The 18,071-nt window shown below is 46.7% G+C and overlaps 2 protein-coding genes across 2 annotated transcripts; both read right to left on the bottom strand.

The window, feature by feature from the left end:
* Window positions 1–6,782: 6,782 nt before the first annotated feature.
* On the bottom strand, window positions 6,783–8,727 carry LOC108165159 (mitochondrial import receptor subunit TOM70-like). The gene is made up of 2 exons (XM_017301226.2): window positions 8,629–8,727; window positions 6,783–8,575 (listed from the first exon to the last, which is right to left on the bottom strand). Exon 2 carries the CDS (start codon window positions 8,560–8,562, stop codon window positions 6,853–6,855), a length of 1,710 nt encoding a protein of 569 aa, XP_017156715.1. The 5' UTR covers window positions 8,563–8,575; window positions 8,629–8,727; the 3' UTR covers window positions 6,783–6,852.
* A 7,040-nt stretch (window positions 8,728–15,767) lies between these two features.
* LOC108165136 (vanin-like protein 2) lies at window positions 15,768–17,767 on the bottom strand. The gene is made up of 2 exons (XM_017301202.2): window positions 17,656–17,767; window positions 15,768–17,594 (listed from the first exon to the last, which is right to left on the bottom strand). Exons 1-2 carry the CDS (start codon window positions 17,722–17,724, stop codon window positions 15,930–15,932), a joined length of 1,734 nt encoding a protein of 577 aa, XP_017156691.1. The 5' UTR covers window positions 17,725–17,767; the 3' UTR covers window positions 15,768–15,929.
* Window positions 17,768–18,071: the final 304 nt, after the last annotated feature.

The following is an 18,071-nucleotide window of genomic DNA, read 5'->3' as shown; positions in this document are numbered from 1 at the left end:
TTCGAGTAGCAGAGACTCCCAAACACACCCACAGGCTGCCACAGACTCAGACTCGAAGACAGAACCAGCCGCCACCTGCTCCTCCTCCTCCTCCTCCGCCACTCGACAATCCTTTCCGTTTATCTGCTTCCATGGTCGTTGCTTCTTATGCTCTTATGCTCTCATTTCTGGCCCAGGCAAATTGATTTGCGGTAAAAAGAAAAGTTAAAGCCGAAAAACGAAAATAAAATTAAAAAATAATGTTTGAGAATTTCTTGGTCATATATTTTAAATACGAAAATTTACCCAAGTGAGGCGAACCGTGCGGTCGAACCGTGCATACATATACATACACACACACACACACACACACGTTCATATATGTGTACCTGTAGACGGTGCTTCACGGCCCTGTTACCTGTTCATTTTATGCGCAAAAAGAAGCGAACGGTAAAACACGTTAAAAGCTAAGACGAGGCCCCAGCAACAACAACAACAACAACGCAAAGATGTGGAAACTGGAGAGAAATTGAGGCACAGCAGGCAGGAAAATCTCATGGAACCACAACGAAAAAAGGACACACTTCCCTTTCTTCATGAGATTACTTATCGATAGATAGATTTAAGTACCAAAACAAGGAGAAGCTTAAGAAACCACTAACACTGGATCCACCTCGCTATCCCTTCAGCTAAGGACTCTCAGGTCTCCTCCCGAGCGACCATTACTTTTACAAGTTCTCTATAATCTACAAGCCACATATGTATTTCCGGAAATGCTTCGAATCGGCCCACATATTACTGCTACCCGGCGGCAAGGTCTCAGGTAAATGCTGGCAAAGAACGTGGAGCGGAGGCGGTCGGTGGTTCATTTAGTTTTTTGGCCTGGAACCTGCCCCACATATGTAGGCGTACATGCATGAGTAGAGTATATGTATGCCCACATATGTATGTATGGGTTGGTGGGTTTGAGGGTCGCTGGGTGGTTGTGTGCTCCATTCGTTGCTACTTATGTTTAAGCTTCGTATTTAAGCTTTTTGCACGATTTCCTCTAACAAATGGATTTTCACTTGTTGCCCAGTCAAACGCACAGGCCCTCACATGCCTCTGTGTTGTGTGTGTGTGTGTGTGTGTGTGCGTGTACGGTGTATCTGTGTGTTGTATGGCCTTGTTGTCATGCTCATTTTTCTCTAGATCCCCACGTGCTCTTCTTGGACCTGGGACTCAATTCCTCTTTTGCTCTTTTGCTAACAAATAATTTAATTTCTTGGGTCGTCTTTTATATTTTTCCACCCTTGGTTAGCCTTCCTATTTTTTTATGGGCGTACTTTCTGTGGATAATCCTGGGGAAAGATCCCTTGGCTTTAAGTTAAGTTTCGACCAATCGATGAACATTGACCCCACACTCTGTGCTCTCTCTCTCTCTCTCTCTCTCTGTTGATTAGTGACATCATATTCCTTGGCAATGCAATATTGGGGGATTGGGGGACTGATGGGTGATGAGAATGAGTAGTTCAGGATGAGTGAGCACTGGGTGGCTCTGGTGCTCTGCCTCTGGGCCTCACCAGATTTTTGTCTGCTTGATTAATTGCAATTTTGTTGTTGCCCCGAGCTCGGGCAATTTGTTAGCCACCAAACAGGGAACATGGCTAAGAAGGATCCTCTTACATGTGTGTGCGTATGCGTATGCAAAATAAAAAGTATTATTAATGATGGCCACAACGGGCGGCAGTTCTCAGTTCTCAGATCTCAGTGTTTGCCTGCATTTGACATCACTCATACGACGCGTTGTCTGAGATTTATGCCAGACCTGAAACAGAGCGGATGGATGCAAGGGGTGTTTCTGTATGTGAAAAGGGTGTGAAGTGGTTCTGACTTGCCGGCTGACTGATTAATAACGGACGCTTAGGGCCAGCAACAATAACAGCCACAAAAACAACAACAAAACCATGAAAAAAAAAACAAATACTTGCCTCAAGGGTCGAACCTTTGGATACACTTTCACTCACAATTTAGGAATTAGTCTTTAACAACAACCCAAATATTTAATTATGGGCGCAATTACACTTAAGAGAACATTGTCGTTCCTTTGACTCGAAATTGGAATACTCAGGCACTGGGGAAATGCCCCTCCGCGTGAAATGCAATCATCTTTTCATTGCAAAAGTGTAATACTCTTGGCAAAGCGTATCACAAAGCGAGTGACGACACACGGGCACACAATGAACTTTATCTACACATGAGTCTCTGTCCCCTTTCTCTGTCTCCCTCTTGCTTTTGCTCTTTGTATGCTCTTTGCGGCTTTGTACTTTTCCAGAGAACTGTGTTTACATGTCTGCGATTAGCCGCATTTGTGGCAAAATGATTTTCTTTGCCTCCAGATGATGGACAGGACTCTGCAAAGAGTCCTTACATTTCGGTATAACACAAAAGTAATAAAATCTTCGAATGGGGGAAGGAATCAGTCTTTGGTTTTAGTTTACTTTTTTATTTTATATATTTCAGTTTAAAATATATAACTGGAAAAGCTGTCAGCTCGAATTGCAGCATTTTCATTGAGCTCTGAAGCCTATTACAATAAGCCTTTGCATCGGCTTTCATCAATTATTTGTACCTTCTGATTCCCCTTCTGATTGCAGAGTCCTTTTATGGACGAGTTCATAGCCCGATGCCTGGTCATGTCAGGCCTCTGATTTATAGTCGTGTATCTGGCACAAGCTCGTCGTCCCAGCGTCCCCACCTGGTGACCCACCTGGTGTGGTTTAATAGCCTTAAACGCGCTGGCTAATAAGTTTTCTCCCCCATGATGGTGGACGTGGACTTGGCGTTTGCCTTTTGCTCTTCGAGATTTATTGACATATAAATTTAATGCCCATCCTCCACAGCCATGCCCCCACATGGCGGAACAAAGTTAGGAGCAGTCGTTGATTGAATGCGCTTTACTGCCTGGGATTTCCGTTAGTAAATTGAAAAAATAAGCAACTTGGAAGCCAGCCACCCTCCCGATCTCTTGGGTCATGCCCCTACGTTTTTTTGGATTTACATAGTTTTTTTTTTCTCTTTTTTTTTGATAATTGAAAGAGTAAAATCGATCTGGGCTCTAACAGATTGCACAGTGGTTCGGCCAGGGAAAGAGATACATCCAATGTCGGTCCATTTCCGTTCCTTTCGATTTGCAATTACACTTTTGATTAGCATCAAATAAAAGTACGAGTAGATACACCTCATGCTCATCCCTATCATCCCCATCATCTTCATCCATATTCGCAACCATATCGTCATCTCTATCTCTATTTTTCGATGACTTCTCCTTCTTCTTTTGGGTCTTTTGGGTGGGTGGGCACCGTTTTTCAATGTCAGCGGAATGCAGTTGGCAAAAAAGAGAGAAACTTTCGCTCTCCTACAGACAGCAATGGGACTTTTCAATAGACAGAATCAAGCGCCATTAGTTTGACTGATTTCCTATGGCTGGAGGGAAGAGGATGGCAGTGGCAGTCGCAGCGCCAGTTTCTTGCAATGGAATTGAATTGAACGGAATGCCAGACCGCCATGCATGAAATGGATGCCCAGACCAGACCAAAGCCAACACCCACACCCACACCCACACCCGAACAGGTAAATAGCGAGCATCTCTAAGCCCCGAACAGGATACAAAAGCCATAAGTCAAGGAGCAGCAGCAACACACAAATATCAGCGCCGGATGACAAGGACGAGCAGCACGACTCGAAATTCAATTCAATTTCTTAGCTCATGAAACGATGCCAGAGCATAGCGACATTTCCCTCAGAGCTGCAAGCGTGACACGAGACTGGAGCCCCCACCCTAAAAGTTCTGATGGGATTCTCATGGAAGAAAATAACAAGGCTTGCGTTTCTTAGAACTCTTATATTATATTTCAGAAATCAATATAAAGCAATGAAACTTTGGCCTCTAGAGGGATTTCTTCGTCTGAAGATTTCAATCACGGGCCTCGTTCAGCTCTAATTACCTTCAGTCCTTGCCACACGGCACTGTCCTCCCTCGCAGCCACTAAAAATCAAGTTCCCACAATTCCTACGTCTCATCCCCAGACTGGGTTTTGCCATCGTTTTGCTTGTCGTCTGGCTAGGTTCAATGCAGTTCAGTAAATATTATGCTAAATTGAGATAATTTGTTGGTTGGCACACACACATATACCAGCCACACAGTAGTAGGATGTGGATCCTACACCAACATCCTGGCGTGTCGCCATTTTGGCTCCTGGCGTGTCCTTGCGCCATGGCTGAAATGGATTTGCATGTAAATTTGTTTTCGCCTTATAGTCGCACATTTTTTGCCCGATTTTGCACATTTTCTAGATTTCTATCGTAATTGACGGCTTGTTATGGCCAATACGTGTACGGTATAGGTTGACAATCGACAGTCGACAGCCCCCAAGGGGGCACACACAGGCAGATTGCAGTTATGCCTTCTTTTTGGTCGGATATATCCATGGCATTCATGCCGATTGAGCCGATACGACCCCTGCTGCGCTTTGTATAGTGCCGAGTATTCCTAGTCAGTGGAACAAATGAATGAAGGAATGAATATTCTTCTTGAGGCATTAACAGGGGAATCGCATATGCTTTCCCCAGTCTGGAGCTCTACAGGGAGCTCTACGAATTAGTGATGCGTCCAACACAATTATTGACACGCCATCATTTATTTGAGGGCGGATCGAGTATGGGGTTCCGATTTCTTCGTGGATATCTTTAGGCTAAAGTATTCCAAAACCGAGTCCACAACAACCATCCCAACACTGCACTAATTTAGGTAAGATATCCTTACTAATTCTAGTCTAGATTTCGATGATTTTTTATTGCTTTCTTGCATCTTTTGTGGTTTTGTGTTGGACCTCTTACATTTCAACAGAATCGATGGGCTCAACGCCACGGAATCTACTTCAAATATTCAGAGGGTATTCAGGACTACGTATATTTTTATAGGTATTATTTTCTTGTTGCACGCCTCATCAGACAGGTGCATTGTCTGGAGCTGGACCAGAGGGTTCGTTTCGGTGCATATTTTCTGTAAAAAGTATGAAAATATTCATCCCACGGCCCCTTGTTGTGCTTGCCTCCCATTGTTTTCGGCTGCTTTTCCTCTGTGGACTGATTTCGGGACGGAGGACTCAAGTATTTCATGCACTCTCCCCGCTGGCCGTTTTTATTGCATATTTTCTGAGACCAGAGCAAGGGATGAGCCGCTCCACGTAGCCTCAGTTTTGCATTGCCCGTCTCCAAGGACGAGTCAGTGACCGAAAAGGGAAGCCGGACCCGAAATCAACCAAAAAACCCAGAGCCAAGAGCCCCCACCAAGAGAACCACCAACCAACTATCACAATAAATATTGTGGGGACGTGGGGCAAGTCGTGTGTGTAAAATAGTCATTAAAAAGGGACATGGGATAGTCGGAGTCGAAGGATCCTATCCTATCGTACATCTGTACCCCGTGGACCTCTTCCGTGTTGCTGCTGTGTGACAATGCAATTAATTGTTTTGTTTATCGGTTTATCGCAGAGTTTACGCTTGATTTGACCCAAAAGCCAAACAAGGAGTCCCGTTCCTGTTCCCAGGCTCAGTGTCCATTTATTTATTGGACTTAGGGCCTAAAGAGGCAGAGATAACGGGCCGTGGCGAGAGGGCAGTGCAATGGAGTGTGACCAGAGGCCACAAAAAGGCAGCATGAGCATCTCTCCCGAGAGATGAACTTTCAACAAAACTCAAACGAGTTGGAATTGAATTCGTTGTGATTTCGGGTATCCTTTGGCCTATCCCTGGCCGCCCCCCACTCTCCAATCCGCACTCAATCGAAGCCCGATGAGTCCTTGGACGACAGGCACTCTCTCCCTTTCTCTCTATCCCTTTCGAAATGTGTCTATTTCTGGTATTTGTATTTGCTTGTCCCTTGCCACACGGACCACACGATATTTGCATATTTCCATTTTTCGGCCGGCCACAGGACATCCAAAATGGGAATAACAATGCCAAGAGCCATTACCCAGGACATGGCAGGAGGCAGCCGCATAATGCGCTTTTCAAAAACTAATACGAATATAATGTGTCCTCTGGCTGAGGGGTTGCGCTGGGGGAGGGAGGGCTGTGTGGCTACCAGAGTGGCATCCACTGGCACATCAAGTGGCAAGGACAGCGCGGCATTGTTGTGACCGTTGCGGACCACTTGCCACTGCATCGAAGGACACTTCAGCCACTGTATGGGCATAAATATAGAGCAATATTTATAGTAATAAGAGGCGACAGCTCGCATCGATGGCTCAATCGACTAGTGGATATTTTTGCTTCACATGTTGCGCATTTTTTCCAAACAAAACAATCCAGTAATTCGCTGAATACAGACGTAAACTCAAATTCAATCGAGCTATCACTCGACTTCCCTGCCCTTTGGAATGGACTCAGAACGCGGGCACTATCCACGGACGACCAAGCATCCAAAACTATAGACCAAAAACAAAGTATAGCCTTGCCATTAATCCATGCACAAAACAGCATTCAGATCTAGCTTGAGCTAGGAATAGGAATAGGCTCGATAACAACGGTTGCCTGTGGCATGTGGTTGGTCGGCCTTGATGCTTGCCTGGCTCCACCTCCAGCCATGCCGGCTATATGTCAGTCGGTCGGTAAGTCTTTCAGTTAGTCAGGAACCGCTGGCTATGGAGCAGTGGAAAACCTTCGCTGTATGCCCCGCTGGATGCAACAAGGCAAACTATACGTATACGTTATTTATACCGCATTTTACTGGTTGGGTGGATTGAATTATGGTACTGTTCATAAGTATGCCAGAACTAAGCCCAACAAGCCATTTACTAACGTTTATTATAAAGAGGTTAACAAATAACTTTAGGGAAGCGGAATATGAAGAATGTCAACGGCTAAATCTTCTTCGACCATGTCCAGATTCTCCAACGCTGTCACTTCAGCGACAGTAGCGTTGTGCAGGATACAGGCGTTATAGATCTCCTCGAGGCCCCGGCTATGGCTAATGGCCCATAAGAAGTAATTGACAGCGAGTGGGAGGTTCTTGAGACGCAGCTCAGCCCTGCCCAAGTTCTCGTAGATGAGACGACACTGTGGATCCAGGAGGATTGCCTGCTCCAGTTTTGCGTAGAACAATTCAATATCATCGTGCCACTCGAGCTCCAGGACTGCCTGGTGGCACAGCAGCTCTGCATTCGTGGGCGACAGTTGTATCGCCCTCTCAAGGCACTTCGACGCTTGGAGAAAGTTCTTCTGTTCGGTGTGCACTTGGCTCAGCATCACAAGGCCCTCCTCACAGTCGGGGAACCGGCCTGTCGTCTGCTGGAGTCGCTGAATGGACATATCAAGGCGGTGCTGGTCACCTTCCTTGACCGCGATACGGTAGTTGGCTAGGTATTTGTTGAGCACCGTAAGGGCGTGGCTGGGAGCCAAACGCGCTGCGATTTCAAAGTCCACCAAGGCTTCCTCGAACCGCTCCATGTGGCTTAGGAGCATAGCCCGTTGATTGTATATGTCGGGATTGTTGGGGTCCAGCATTTCAGCATGATTCAAAGCCCCCAGAAAGAGGCCATCCTGATTTGCTTGGAAAATGAGAGTAGCGTATCTAATTTGAGCGTAGATACGCAATTCGTCATCTGTTTCGTCATAGCCGAGTAAAGCTTGAAGGTCCCGTTCGCATTCCTGGGCAGAGCCACTAAGCAGATGGAGTGTGGCACGCAGGAACAGAGCATGCATCTTGTACTGGCCGCCAGCCGCAGAGGAATCAATCTCCTCGGTGCAGCCCGAGATGACATCCTCGAACCGCTCCTCGAGGAAAGCGCGGTGGGCACGAGCGAACCCGCGCACAGGGGCGTCTGCCACAGCTGATGAAGGCAGCGTCATCTTCAGCATGGGATCTGCGATAAAGGTTGCAAGATACGATCTGATGTAGCGCTTCGAGGGCAGACTTGTTCCCTCACGGAGCATTCTCTCTTTGGCATTGGCAATGGCCAACTGTTGTCCCACGCTGTGTCTTAACTTCATGTTCTGTTCGTTCTTGCAGTCTTCCAAAATACAGGTGGCCGTAATATCGGCCAAGCACTCCTTCAGGTCCATGGTGGCCACGTGGGCACAGGCCCGACGAAAGTAGGCCTTCGCGTAGCGACGATTGCACTCCAGTGCCTTGGCGCAATCTTCCTTAACTTGAATCCAGTTCTCGATCATCTCGTGACAGGCTGCGCGGTTGTGATAGTAAATGGCCAACTCCGTGGTGTGCTCCTTGGGGCAAATGTCGATGGCCTTGCTGTAGCAGCGTATGGCATCCACGTATCTATAGTTGTAGAAGCAACGGTTGCCGTCATTCTTGAACTTTTCTGCGGCACTCAGGGAAGATATCGACTCCTCCAAGATGCCTGTAGCTACCTGCCCGGACACCTCCGGGTTGTTGTCTGGAGCCTCCAGTTCGGCTATGGGCTGAATTGCATCCAGCACCGGCTTGTCGGTCATCTTCCTGTAAATATATTTACCGAAAGTGACGGCCAAAGGCATGCAAACGATGATAATAGACGGCCATTTCCCCAATGATAGCGGCATTTTCTCGTGTGATCTGGTTAAAAGATTTCTTTTAGTTTTAGAAGTTCACAAAACGAACAATTTTACGATTTTTAATACGTGCACTTCTGTTTGTCTGTAAAATACGACTGTCAAAAACTGAACTTAATATGTACAGCCTTCTGAAATGATAATAAATATCGATTAAAGACGGTGTCGATAGACATGACACGACCCGACAACAATTACATATAAAATATATTGTGTAGGCTACTACTAATCGTAGGATTAGACTGAGTATCGGGCGTAATTGTGAGTTGCTTTTTGTGGAGTTGGGCGGCAATCATTGAGTGAAAGATGTCGTATATTTCTGTGATTCGTGTTGTGTTTCGGCCGGAAGTGGAGCCGTAACTAGCATTAGTTCTCGCTTACAAGCTAAGGTCGACCGAGAGCCGTGAAGTTCCGACTAATTTGGTTTGTAGGAGGGAGAAAATGCTGAAAAAGAAACGTATACATATATACATATTTACAATATATCAGTCGTCTATTTCCCTCTGGTATTCGGGTAGGAACATAACTCGCATTATGTGAGTTCTCGCTTACAAGCTAGGGCCGCCCGCGAGCCGTGTGGATCGTGTGGGTCGTGTGGATCGTGATAACAGCGCTAGTCCGCTCTCAGAGAGCGCTGTACCTGGCTGTTAACTGAGAGCGGTACGCGGTAGCGATAACAGGCTGTTAACCTAGAGTTGCCCTGTTGTAGCTGTTCCCCTGAACAAGGCTGCTTTTGATAATTTTTTGTGTTCATCCCGAACTAAAATATCACTGAAATACGAGTACGAGCATGAGTATTAGAGGAGGTGAAAAAATACATCTCTGAATCTCTCGGATTGGTCTTCTTTTGAGTTCAAATTCAATTCATATTTGTGGGATTTGTGGGGTCTGTGTCCTTTCGAGAGTCTGCAAGCGATAATTAAGGCAATTATGGATTAATGTCAGACTAGAGGAAATACGAGGATAGAAGGCAACAGGCGCTTTTCAAACAGACCGCAGCAGCATGAAAGCCGAGCGACTAAATACATGTACATATTTGAGAGGGAGAGAGAGAGTCAGACAAATGTTATTAAAGGTAATCATACATATTTGTTGCGTCCGTCAACATTGTGTCTGTGCCAGTGTGTGTGTGTGTGCGAGTGGAAATTCAATTGAAAATCATTTTATTGGCAAAGCAACCAGCATTCCATGCACCACACATCCGAATACCCATTCGAAATACGAGTTAGCGATAATTTTCAGCATTTTCAACACGTCAACGCTACGTGTTGATGATGCCAACAATTTTCCATTTTCCATTTTCATTTCCATTGCAGCGGCAGCACGGCAGGAAAGGAATTCAGAGGCAGCGCCATTGTAATGGCATTTCTATTGCCAGAATTTACACACGATTGCACTGGGGGGGGCGGTACGTTTCTATTTTTGCATTTTATTACTGCCACAATGCCAAAGTGCCACAGGCAGCTCCCCAGTAGTCCATTACTAGTCATATAATCGGTTTATGTCATGGATATATCATGCAACTCCACCTCCACATGCAACAGATTAACTTTGGGATTTGGCGGGCATATGGAAACATACAAAGAAGATAGACAGATGGATGGATCTGCTGATTTTTTCTTATGATTATAGATATAATATCTATGATTGCATATGTATACCAAAATTCAATACAAAATTCATGTTGCACCAAATGTACAGATTATATCGGACGAAAGTTGTATTTGTACATTGGCAAGTTTCTGTCAAAAACATATGGATGGGAATAAATATATTTGCGGCATTAAATGTATTTCCTAAGCTAATGAAATAGTCCACTGATTGATTGGAGGATACATTTAGATCAAAAAGCATCTATGAGATATGCTCTGTTTGATTTGTGATCTGTTCCGATTGATTTTCCCAAAGGAAAACCATTTCCCGTTGCCCATTGCCCAATGCCCACCCTCCTTTTGTTATGTGGTGCCATTGGTGCCCATTGATTTGGAGCCCTGTGTGTGTGTGTGTGTGTTTTTTTGGCCACTTGTCCACGCAGGAAGAGCCCTCTGATCCCATTCCCATCCCTACTTTATCCCCAGCTATACATGCAGATGTATAATTTAACAGGCTTGGGGTTTGGTTGGTGGTTCAGGGGGGTCCGAAACGCAAAAAAAAATAAAAATATAAATAAGAAAGAATATGATTACGTATACGCAACGTGGAACTTCTTTAACTTCAAGTGCGTGCGTGAGTGGGGGGCATGGGGGCAAAGGACGGTGTGTGTGTGTGTGTGTGTGTGTGTGCCTGGTCATTACGCACGTAGCATTTGTGCCGCTGTGCTCCAGCACCACCACAATGACCCCCCCGCGCACCCCTTGTTTGGACTCCATGCTGCCGCACCGCCGAGCACATAAAAATAAATCAAGTTTTTCTTCATTTCCTTTGCTTCTTTCTTTTTTCTGTTGTAGGCCGTCCTTTTTTCGTACTTTCTTTTTGCTTTCGTTTCGATACCCTTGCAGCAAAAGGGTACTATCCATTTGGAGCACTTGTTTGTGTATAATTGATCAATAAATTGTATACAAGAGTCGACACTTTCTGGCAAAGACTCCAGTAGATCCCTCCAGATATAGGCTGGAATTCACTAACAGCACTCGATAACGAAAGTGCCTATTCGCTTAGGGGTAATTTGTACAAATAATTAAAGGCTGTATCATCTATAGAAAAACTGCAAGGGTATCGAAAAGGTAAGCCCTAAGTGCGTGTATGTATTGTGCACACAATATGCCCGTTTTAAAGATTTTAACTTTATTTTTATTTGGCATACTTAAAGGTGGGGGCCTGTACACGTACCTGATGGACGCATGGATAAATAACGACGACACCGCTGACACCGCGTGTGCCTTCTAAACGCGTTTTTTATGCTAAACTAAATGAAGTCCAGCGGGAAGCGATAAACGACGGTAACAGAAGAAACATAAACGAGAAACAGGAGGGGCTAAAAAAAAAGCAGAGACAACAAAATATAGATCATGCAAAAGAAGCAACAGATAAAACAGCAATAACAGTCACAACAAAGGGAATACCATAAATAAGTGAGAGATAGAGAGAGAGACAGGAACTGGGTGACAGCTTTTTAGCCCCTTTGTTCCCCTGCGAATGCCGGCGGTGTCAATCAGATAGATATGGCACAAGGTAGTAGAATTATTCAACTAATAAAAAATTCATTTGCATACGAATAGGTACGGGGTTTTTTCGAGTAATTTTTAAGTCTAAACAACTGTTTGTTGGGCTACGCATTAGTCCAATATTAGCCAATAAGCCATGGATTATAGCCAGTGGTGCAAAAGTAAAGTAAATCCCTATTATTTTACTCCGTTGTATTCTACATATGCTCCAGCCAGTCTTTTCTACCGTTCTCTTGGTCAGTGGCGCTCTCGCTTCCATTAGGCCAAGTATCGAAAAGATCTTTAACTGACAAAGTCCTGAACAGACTCCGAGCTGGAAAAGCTGCAAAACTACAACATATTTCACCTTAGCTGAAGGAGAACTCAAATGATCATTAGGAAAAAGGTTTTTCTTGAATATGGTTAAGCCAATTAGGAGTTCGAGCACAAGTACCAGTGTACATAAATATGTATCTGTACATATGTATATTCGATGATTGTAGTTTTGCAATCCTCTTACTGCTTGAACCCTTAACGAGCACAAAATGTTTTTACAAATCTGCAAACAATTAGAAAATTGCATTAAACAACAATAAAATTGAAAAAGGCAACAGGCCAGAACTTGGAAGATCTGGGGGGGGGGGGGGGGGAGAAAAACCAGGCATAAGGCAAACAAGGAAACGCATTTGCCTTTCACTGTCTCCCTCCCTCTCTCTGTACATATTTACAACACAACATTTTAATAAAGTCAAAAAGGCGCCAAGGCAAGGCTCCGGCTCCCTGGTCCCTCCACCAACGAACCAACAAAATAGCTCGAGGGGAAAACAAGAGCAAAGGAGCCAGCAACAGCGATATAGAAAGAGATGGCAAGTATATATGTGTGTGTGTGTGTGTGTGTGTGAAAGGTAAGACCTAAGGGGAAGCGTAATAAAAATATGAAAATCAAGTGAAATCATTTCCATTCAAATTCAAATGGCACACCAGAACGAGAAGAGGAGAACGAACGAAGAAGTCAGTCAGTCAGTCAGTCGTCTGTTGGGGGAGTCTTTCGAAGAGCCGGAGGGGTTGGGTTGGTTCAGGGGCACCTGCAAACTGATATTCAATTCAATCAGTTCTGCCTCAGACCTGGAGGGCATCCACACGGCCAAACGGGGGGTTTGGGGATTGGCCAGGAGACCTACCCATAAAAGTAGACGGAAATGGAAATGGGAATGGTTAAGGGAATGTGTGTGTGTGGTGCTTGTCAATTGATGGAACTGATTCTGAATGAGAATCCGAATTCAGCTGAAAAATAGTCTATATTTTAGAGATATTTGAAAAGAATTCATTTATACCCAAACCGAAACACAAAACCGAGAACCCGAATCGATTTTTAAAATTTTGTTAGAACAGGAGAACCGAAATCGATATTTGTGGATACAAAAGACGTCCGTATTGAATGAATACCTCGCCACCTATTTCCATTTTGAGTTTTGAATACTGATATTTTATGGGGACTTTGAACTGATGAACTGGTGCTCCAGTGCTCCAAGCGGTGGCCTTGTATGCCTGCCTGCCTGCCTGCATGCCTGCCTGCCTCCCAGCCTGCCCCCCTCCATCCCCTTCCTGTCCCAACTCCATCCATTACACACCACACACCCCCACATATTCCGCCTGATGCTGGCAACTTTGCGCCTCCTCCATTCACTTTAACAATAAATTTCAGCAAATAAATCAAAATGTAACAGGAGCCGTGTGGAATTTTCAAGTGGCAGGTGCCACAGGAGCAGCCATCAGCCACCACTCACCACCGCACCCGAGAAAAGAGAGAAAGAAAAGCAGCACGAGGGAAGAGAGCAAAGTTTTTGATTTTTGTGGAAAAAAAAAATGTTTGCCCAGGCCTCGAAATCGAATCGAAAGTTATCTTTTGTGGAAAGGGGAAAGATATGGCAGAATGAGAGGGGGAAATAGATGGGAGAAGGAGGGCGTGAAAGAGTTAGATATTGGCTAACCCATAAACAATGTCCCAATGAGAATTCCATCAACAATTATCCTTATTTATATGTATTTTGTATGTGTCGCGCGACATGTGGCTGCCCTTCTCGGTCGATTGCCTTTTCTCTTTTCCTCAACCCACCAGCCCCATTGGGCAAGGATTTTCCCGGCGCATTGGACACCTTTTAGAGCTTGAAACTTTAGTCCTTTTGCACCTTGAAACATTCACCGTCCAGGAGAGTCAGGGATTGGAACAGCGACAGGGATTGAGATTGGGATTGGGCTTGGGACTGCGACTGCGACTGGGAAGCAGGGGAATGTGGCATGCAAATGATGTTAAATCGCACGGAAAGTCACAGCGTGAATCCTGTCCAGCTTCAGAGAATTCCAGCCCAGCGGGTGGACTCCGAGAAGCTGTTGCTGCCACTGAAATCGTCATTGCCATTGATGCGTGTGTGTCACAGCGGGAGGGTCCATTCGAGGGTCCTCATCATGCCACAGCCACAGCCTCTACTGCTGCTGCTGTTGCTATTTCTGTTGCTGTTGCTGCCACGGCCACTGTCACTGCCAGTGCCTCTGCCCTGTCCTTGCCTCGTGGCTGTGCCTCGCCTTGGCTCATTATAAGCGGCGCCCACTGTTGCATGGGGCAGCGACGCCGGCGTCGCTACCTGTTGGAAATGCAAACAATGCCTCTGCCCCAGCCTCTGCCACATCCCCATTTCAGCACGGCGCAGGCGCTGGAACGAACTCTACACGCTGGCCGTGAATTACTCGGTCTTGTAACCGTCGATTCATTCAAAAATACCCAATGCCCCTATTGCCCACATGCAGCAGTGGAGAGTCCCGAAGCGAAGCAGTGGTTCGTTCGTTCAAGGATTCGAACTTGGATTTCCTAGTGCTGCTGCTGCTGCTTCTGTTGCTGCTGCCACTCCTGCTGCTCCTGCAGAGGAGAAGGATAAAAGTTGACTTAAAGATCGAGATTTGGTATGCGCAAAGCAGGCCTCAGCTATCCCAAAGCATTTGAGCGCGGATTAAAGACCCCCAATTAAGTATTGTCAAGGCATTAATGCGATGAGTAAATTAGAAGTATAACTTGACTGAATTCGATGCCCGATGCCACGATACCACGGCCTGGCTCTGCTGCTCGATGTGCTCCATCCAAAGGCCAAGAGGTCACCATTATCACCGCTTCCTTATCCTTAACACCTCTGTCTTCTTACCTTCCATTTATGTGTGGAAATGCGAGATCAAGTCCCTGGTATGCATTTTAGGAACCCTGAGCCTTTGTGAACTGAACAAGCAGACCTCGGTAAGTGTGGACGGAGGCGGCTCCTAGCTTCCAGCGAGCGTGGATTCATGATTTGCTTCGTCAGCGTCGCCTCACGCCCAGCCAAACAGCTCAAAATCCCATGCAAATAAACCCCTTTTATAGGATGTTCAGTATAAACTATATTTTGCACCTGTACCTCCATTCTTGGCAGCAGAAGATGGATTGTAAAATATTGGCGGTGGTGGTGCCTAAAGACGTTATTGAAAATACTGCCAGCGTAAGTATTTCTTGTCTATCTGAGTACTAGGCCTTAGACACTACATAATATACTCGATACTTCTGTGGGTCCCACAAAAAGCCAGAGGCTCCAATTATTTTCGAACGTCTGTACTGAAAATAACATGAAAAGAATCGCTTTCGTTAAGAGCGAAAATCAATGGCATCGAAAAAATGTAATTCCGCCACAAAACGATGCCCAAACGATACTTTTCGATATTTCACCACCAGGCGAACAGGAAAATCAGAAAGCGACTTCCACATTTAACAGCAGGGTGGCGCCTTAACAGCACACTGTTACGGCTAACAGGCCACTGGAAGAGCAGGCTGGGCAAAATGTTAACATAACAGATGATGTTACAGATGCCCGCCGATACTTGCAGAAGCGTACTTTTAAATTCTGATTTTCTGATTTCCTTATTTTTGGTGATTGATTTTGAATCTCCTCCATAACGCTCGACTCCTCTTTCGTTTGCCGAAATATTCACATTTTAATCGATAAAAAAAACAATTTGCACATTCATGGAAACATATTTCATGGACTTGGCGGCGGAGATTGTGATTTGTATTTATAAATGTACGAAAAAACACAAGTGGGCCCCAGTAAAATGATTACCCACCGTATCATTTCTATGTAATATTATGACTTGTATGATCCTTTGTTCGAAAAACAGAAAGCTGTCCCAACGATACCCCTATGTTGGCGACACCTTAACCCATAGATGGGAAAGGAGACAAGCCAATACCAGGGACAAAGTGGAGGTTATGGCCATTCCAGAACCCCCAACAGGAGCTGTAGCCGGAGCGCCGGCGGGCGGTGAGGAAGTGACTGTGACCGGGGCGCCACCGTGCGGCTGCAGGTGATCCAAATTGTGGGTGGATGGCAGCTCCGTATAGTAGTTGGACCAAATGGCGAACGTGAGGAGATCGTTCCGCGGCCGTAGCAGTTCCAGATCCACACGAATAGCCTGCTCAGGGTGGGGGGCCGCCGCTGGGGTCTCCGTCCAGTTGTAGTGGGCCACGGCCACCGGCATGAACAGGCCATCCAGGGTACTGGGCATAATGAGGCGACGGCCTCGCGGTGCAGCAGGGAAGGTGCCGCCGATCCGGATGCTGGCGAAGTGATGTTTGTTGCCCACGCGAATGCTCTCGGGAAAGACGTAGCCGCAGCTCTGGATCTCCTCATCGAGGCAGGAGAAGAGCGCACAGATGGCCTGCTCGCTGCGGTCCACTCGGATCAGCGTCGTCTCGTTGCCCAGGTAGGCGCCCAGCCGATAGCGGTAGGCCTGCAGGTCGGACGTATCGCCAGCAAAGGCCTGCCGCTGCACCTGGAAGTCGCAGCAGAAGTTGGAGCCATGGCAGAGCCGCTGCGAAACGTTCACAAAGTCCGCCTCTAGCAGGACGCTGGTGAAGATGTCCACGTTGTAGTCGCGGTAGGTGGCCACCTTGGTGTAGCGAGGAGTCTCCAGCAGCGGCTGGAAGATGGGATCTATCTGGGCGGGCAGCTGGTAGGGCGGCAGGCCCGGACGACGCTTGGGCACGTGGGCCTTGAGAAGCAGACGCACGGGCATCTCGTTGATAGTGGCGGTGAGGCGTCCGGAACGACCCGCATAGATGCCGGAACCGGTGGTGCGGCCGGAGGGATGGCTGGCATCGGCGGCCAACAGATTGACATCGTTGCCAAAGGCCCAGCCCTCCTGCAGCTGGACGGCGGTGAGGAATGGCAGCTCCGAAAACCAGTACGTGGGGTAGATGATGTCGGTGATGTTACGCTCGTGGACGAGCCGCATGGCCGGGTCGTAGAACAACATGTCGAAGCAGATAAAGTGGCCGAAGGTCACGCCAAAGTCCGTCTCGAAGATGGCCACATCAGGCTCCACCAGCACCGAGATGCTGTAGTACTCTGCCCGCCACAGATGCGTCTTGCGGTAGCGCGATACAACACGCCCCCTCCTGTCCAGCACCACATTGGTGTTGAAGTGCCGCACTCCGGTGGCCGGACACGGATCTAGCGTTGCCGCTCCGGCTCCATTCGCGCACAGCTCCTTCTCCACGACATTGAGCACCACGTAGATGCCGCTAGAGCGGGCTGCGCAGGACAGTTCCACAAGAAAGACCTCGAAGTCCGTGGCATAGCAGGGCGTTACGTTCTGCGAGCCATGTGGCACAAAGGTTGCCGTCTCTCGGTTGTTCAGTATGTGCTCGGGAAAGACAATGATGTCGAGATCCCGGGCATCCGCGGACTCGATGATCGTCCTGAATGCATTCGAGATAATGCTGGTCTGCTCTCTGGGTGTGCCCTCTGCAACACTGTGCTCCACAACGCCAGCGTAGTAGGTGGGATCATCGGGCAGCGACAGCTTTAAATCAAAGCTTCAAAATGGAACAGGAGCAAAAGCAGGGGGAGTCTTGGAGTCTTACCTGGTAGGTACCTGCCACACAAACGGCTAATAGGATCAACAGATGCCGCAGCTTCACGATCATCCTCATCTTGGGTGAATTGCCAAAATGTTTCTGACAGTCCACAGCCTTCTTGGCTGGCCACGAAGACTACTTGGGGGCTGTCAAGTGCACGGCCGGCCAGAGACCTCGATAAGGTTAGGGTTTGTTAATGGCACCACAGATAATTGTTATACTCTTAAATTAGCGCAACAATTGCGTCTTTGACAGATTATATCTCCTGATATTGCGAATCCCAGCTATCTCCAAGCATCGTAAACCGAACGTTAGCCGGTGTTGATAACTTATACAAGGTTTATGCTTTTACTTTGGCGGAAATAAATACTACTAAATAATACTAATACCAAAGACTGCCTATAGGAGTGCAATAACATAAA

This window comes from Drosophila miranda, chromosome XL (assembly GCF_003369915.1).
Source record: "Drosophila miranda strain MSH22 chromosome XL, D.miranda_PacBio2.1, whole genome shotgun sequence".
Lineage (NCBI taxonomy): Eukaryota > Metazoa > Arthropoda > Insecta > Diptera > Drosophilidae > Drosophila > Drosophila miranda.
Note: the sequence above shows the minus strand (reverse complement) of the source record. Positions and strands in the feature narration are given on the sequence as shown.

Bases quoted from the DNA above. Each gene is read 5' to 3' on its own strand.
- LOC108165159 (XM_017301226.2), bottom strand. From the start codon at position 8,562: ATGCCGCTATCATTGGGGAAATGGCCGTCTATTATCATCGTTTGCATG.
- LOC108165136 (XM_017301202.2), bottom strand. From the start codon at position 17,724: ATGAGGATGATCGTGAAGCTGCGGCATCTGTTGATCCTATTAGCCGTT. The intron at 17,595-17,655 runs GTAAGACTCCAA...TTTGATTTAAAG, and splicing joins GTGTGGCAGGTACCTACCAG to CTGTCGCTGCCCGATGATCC.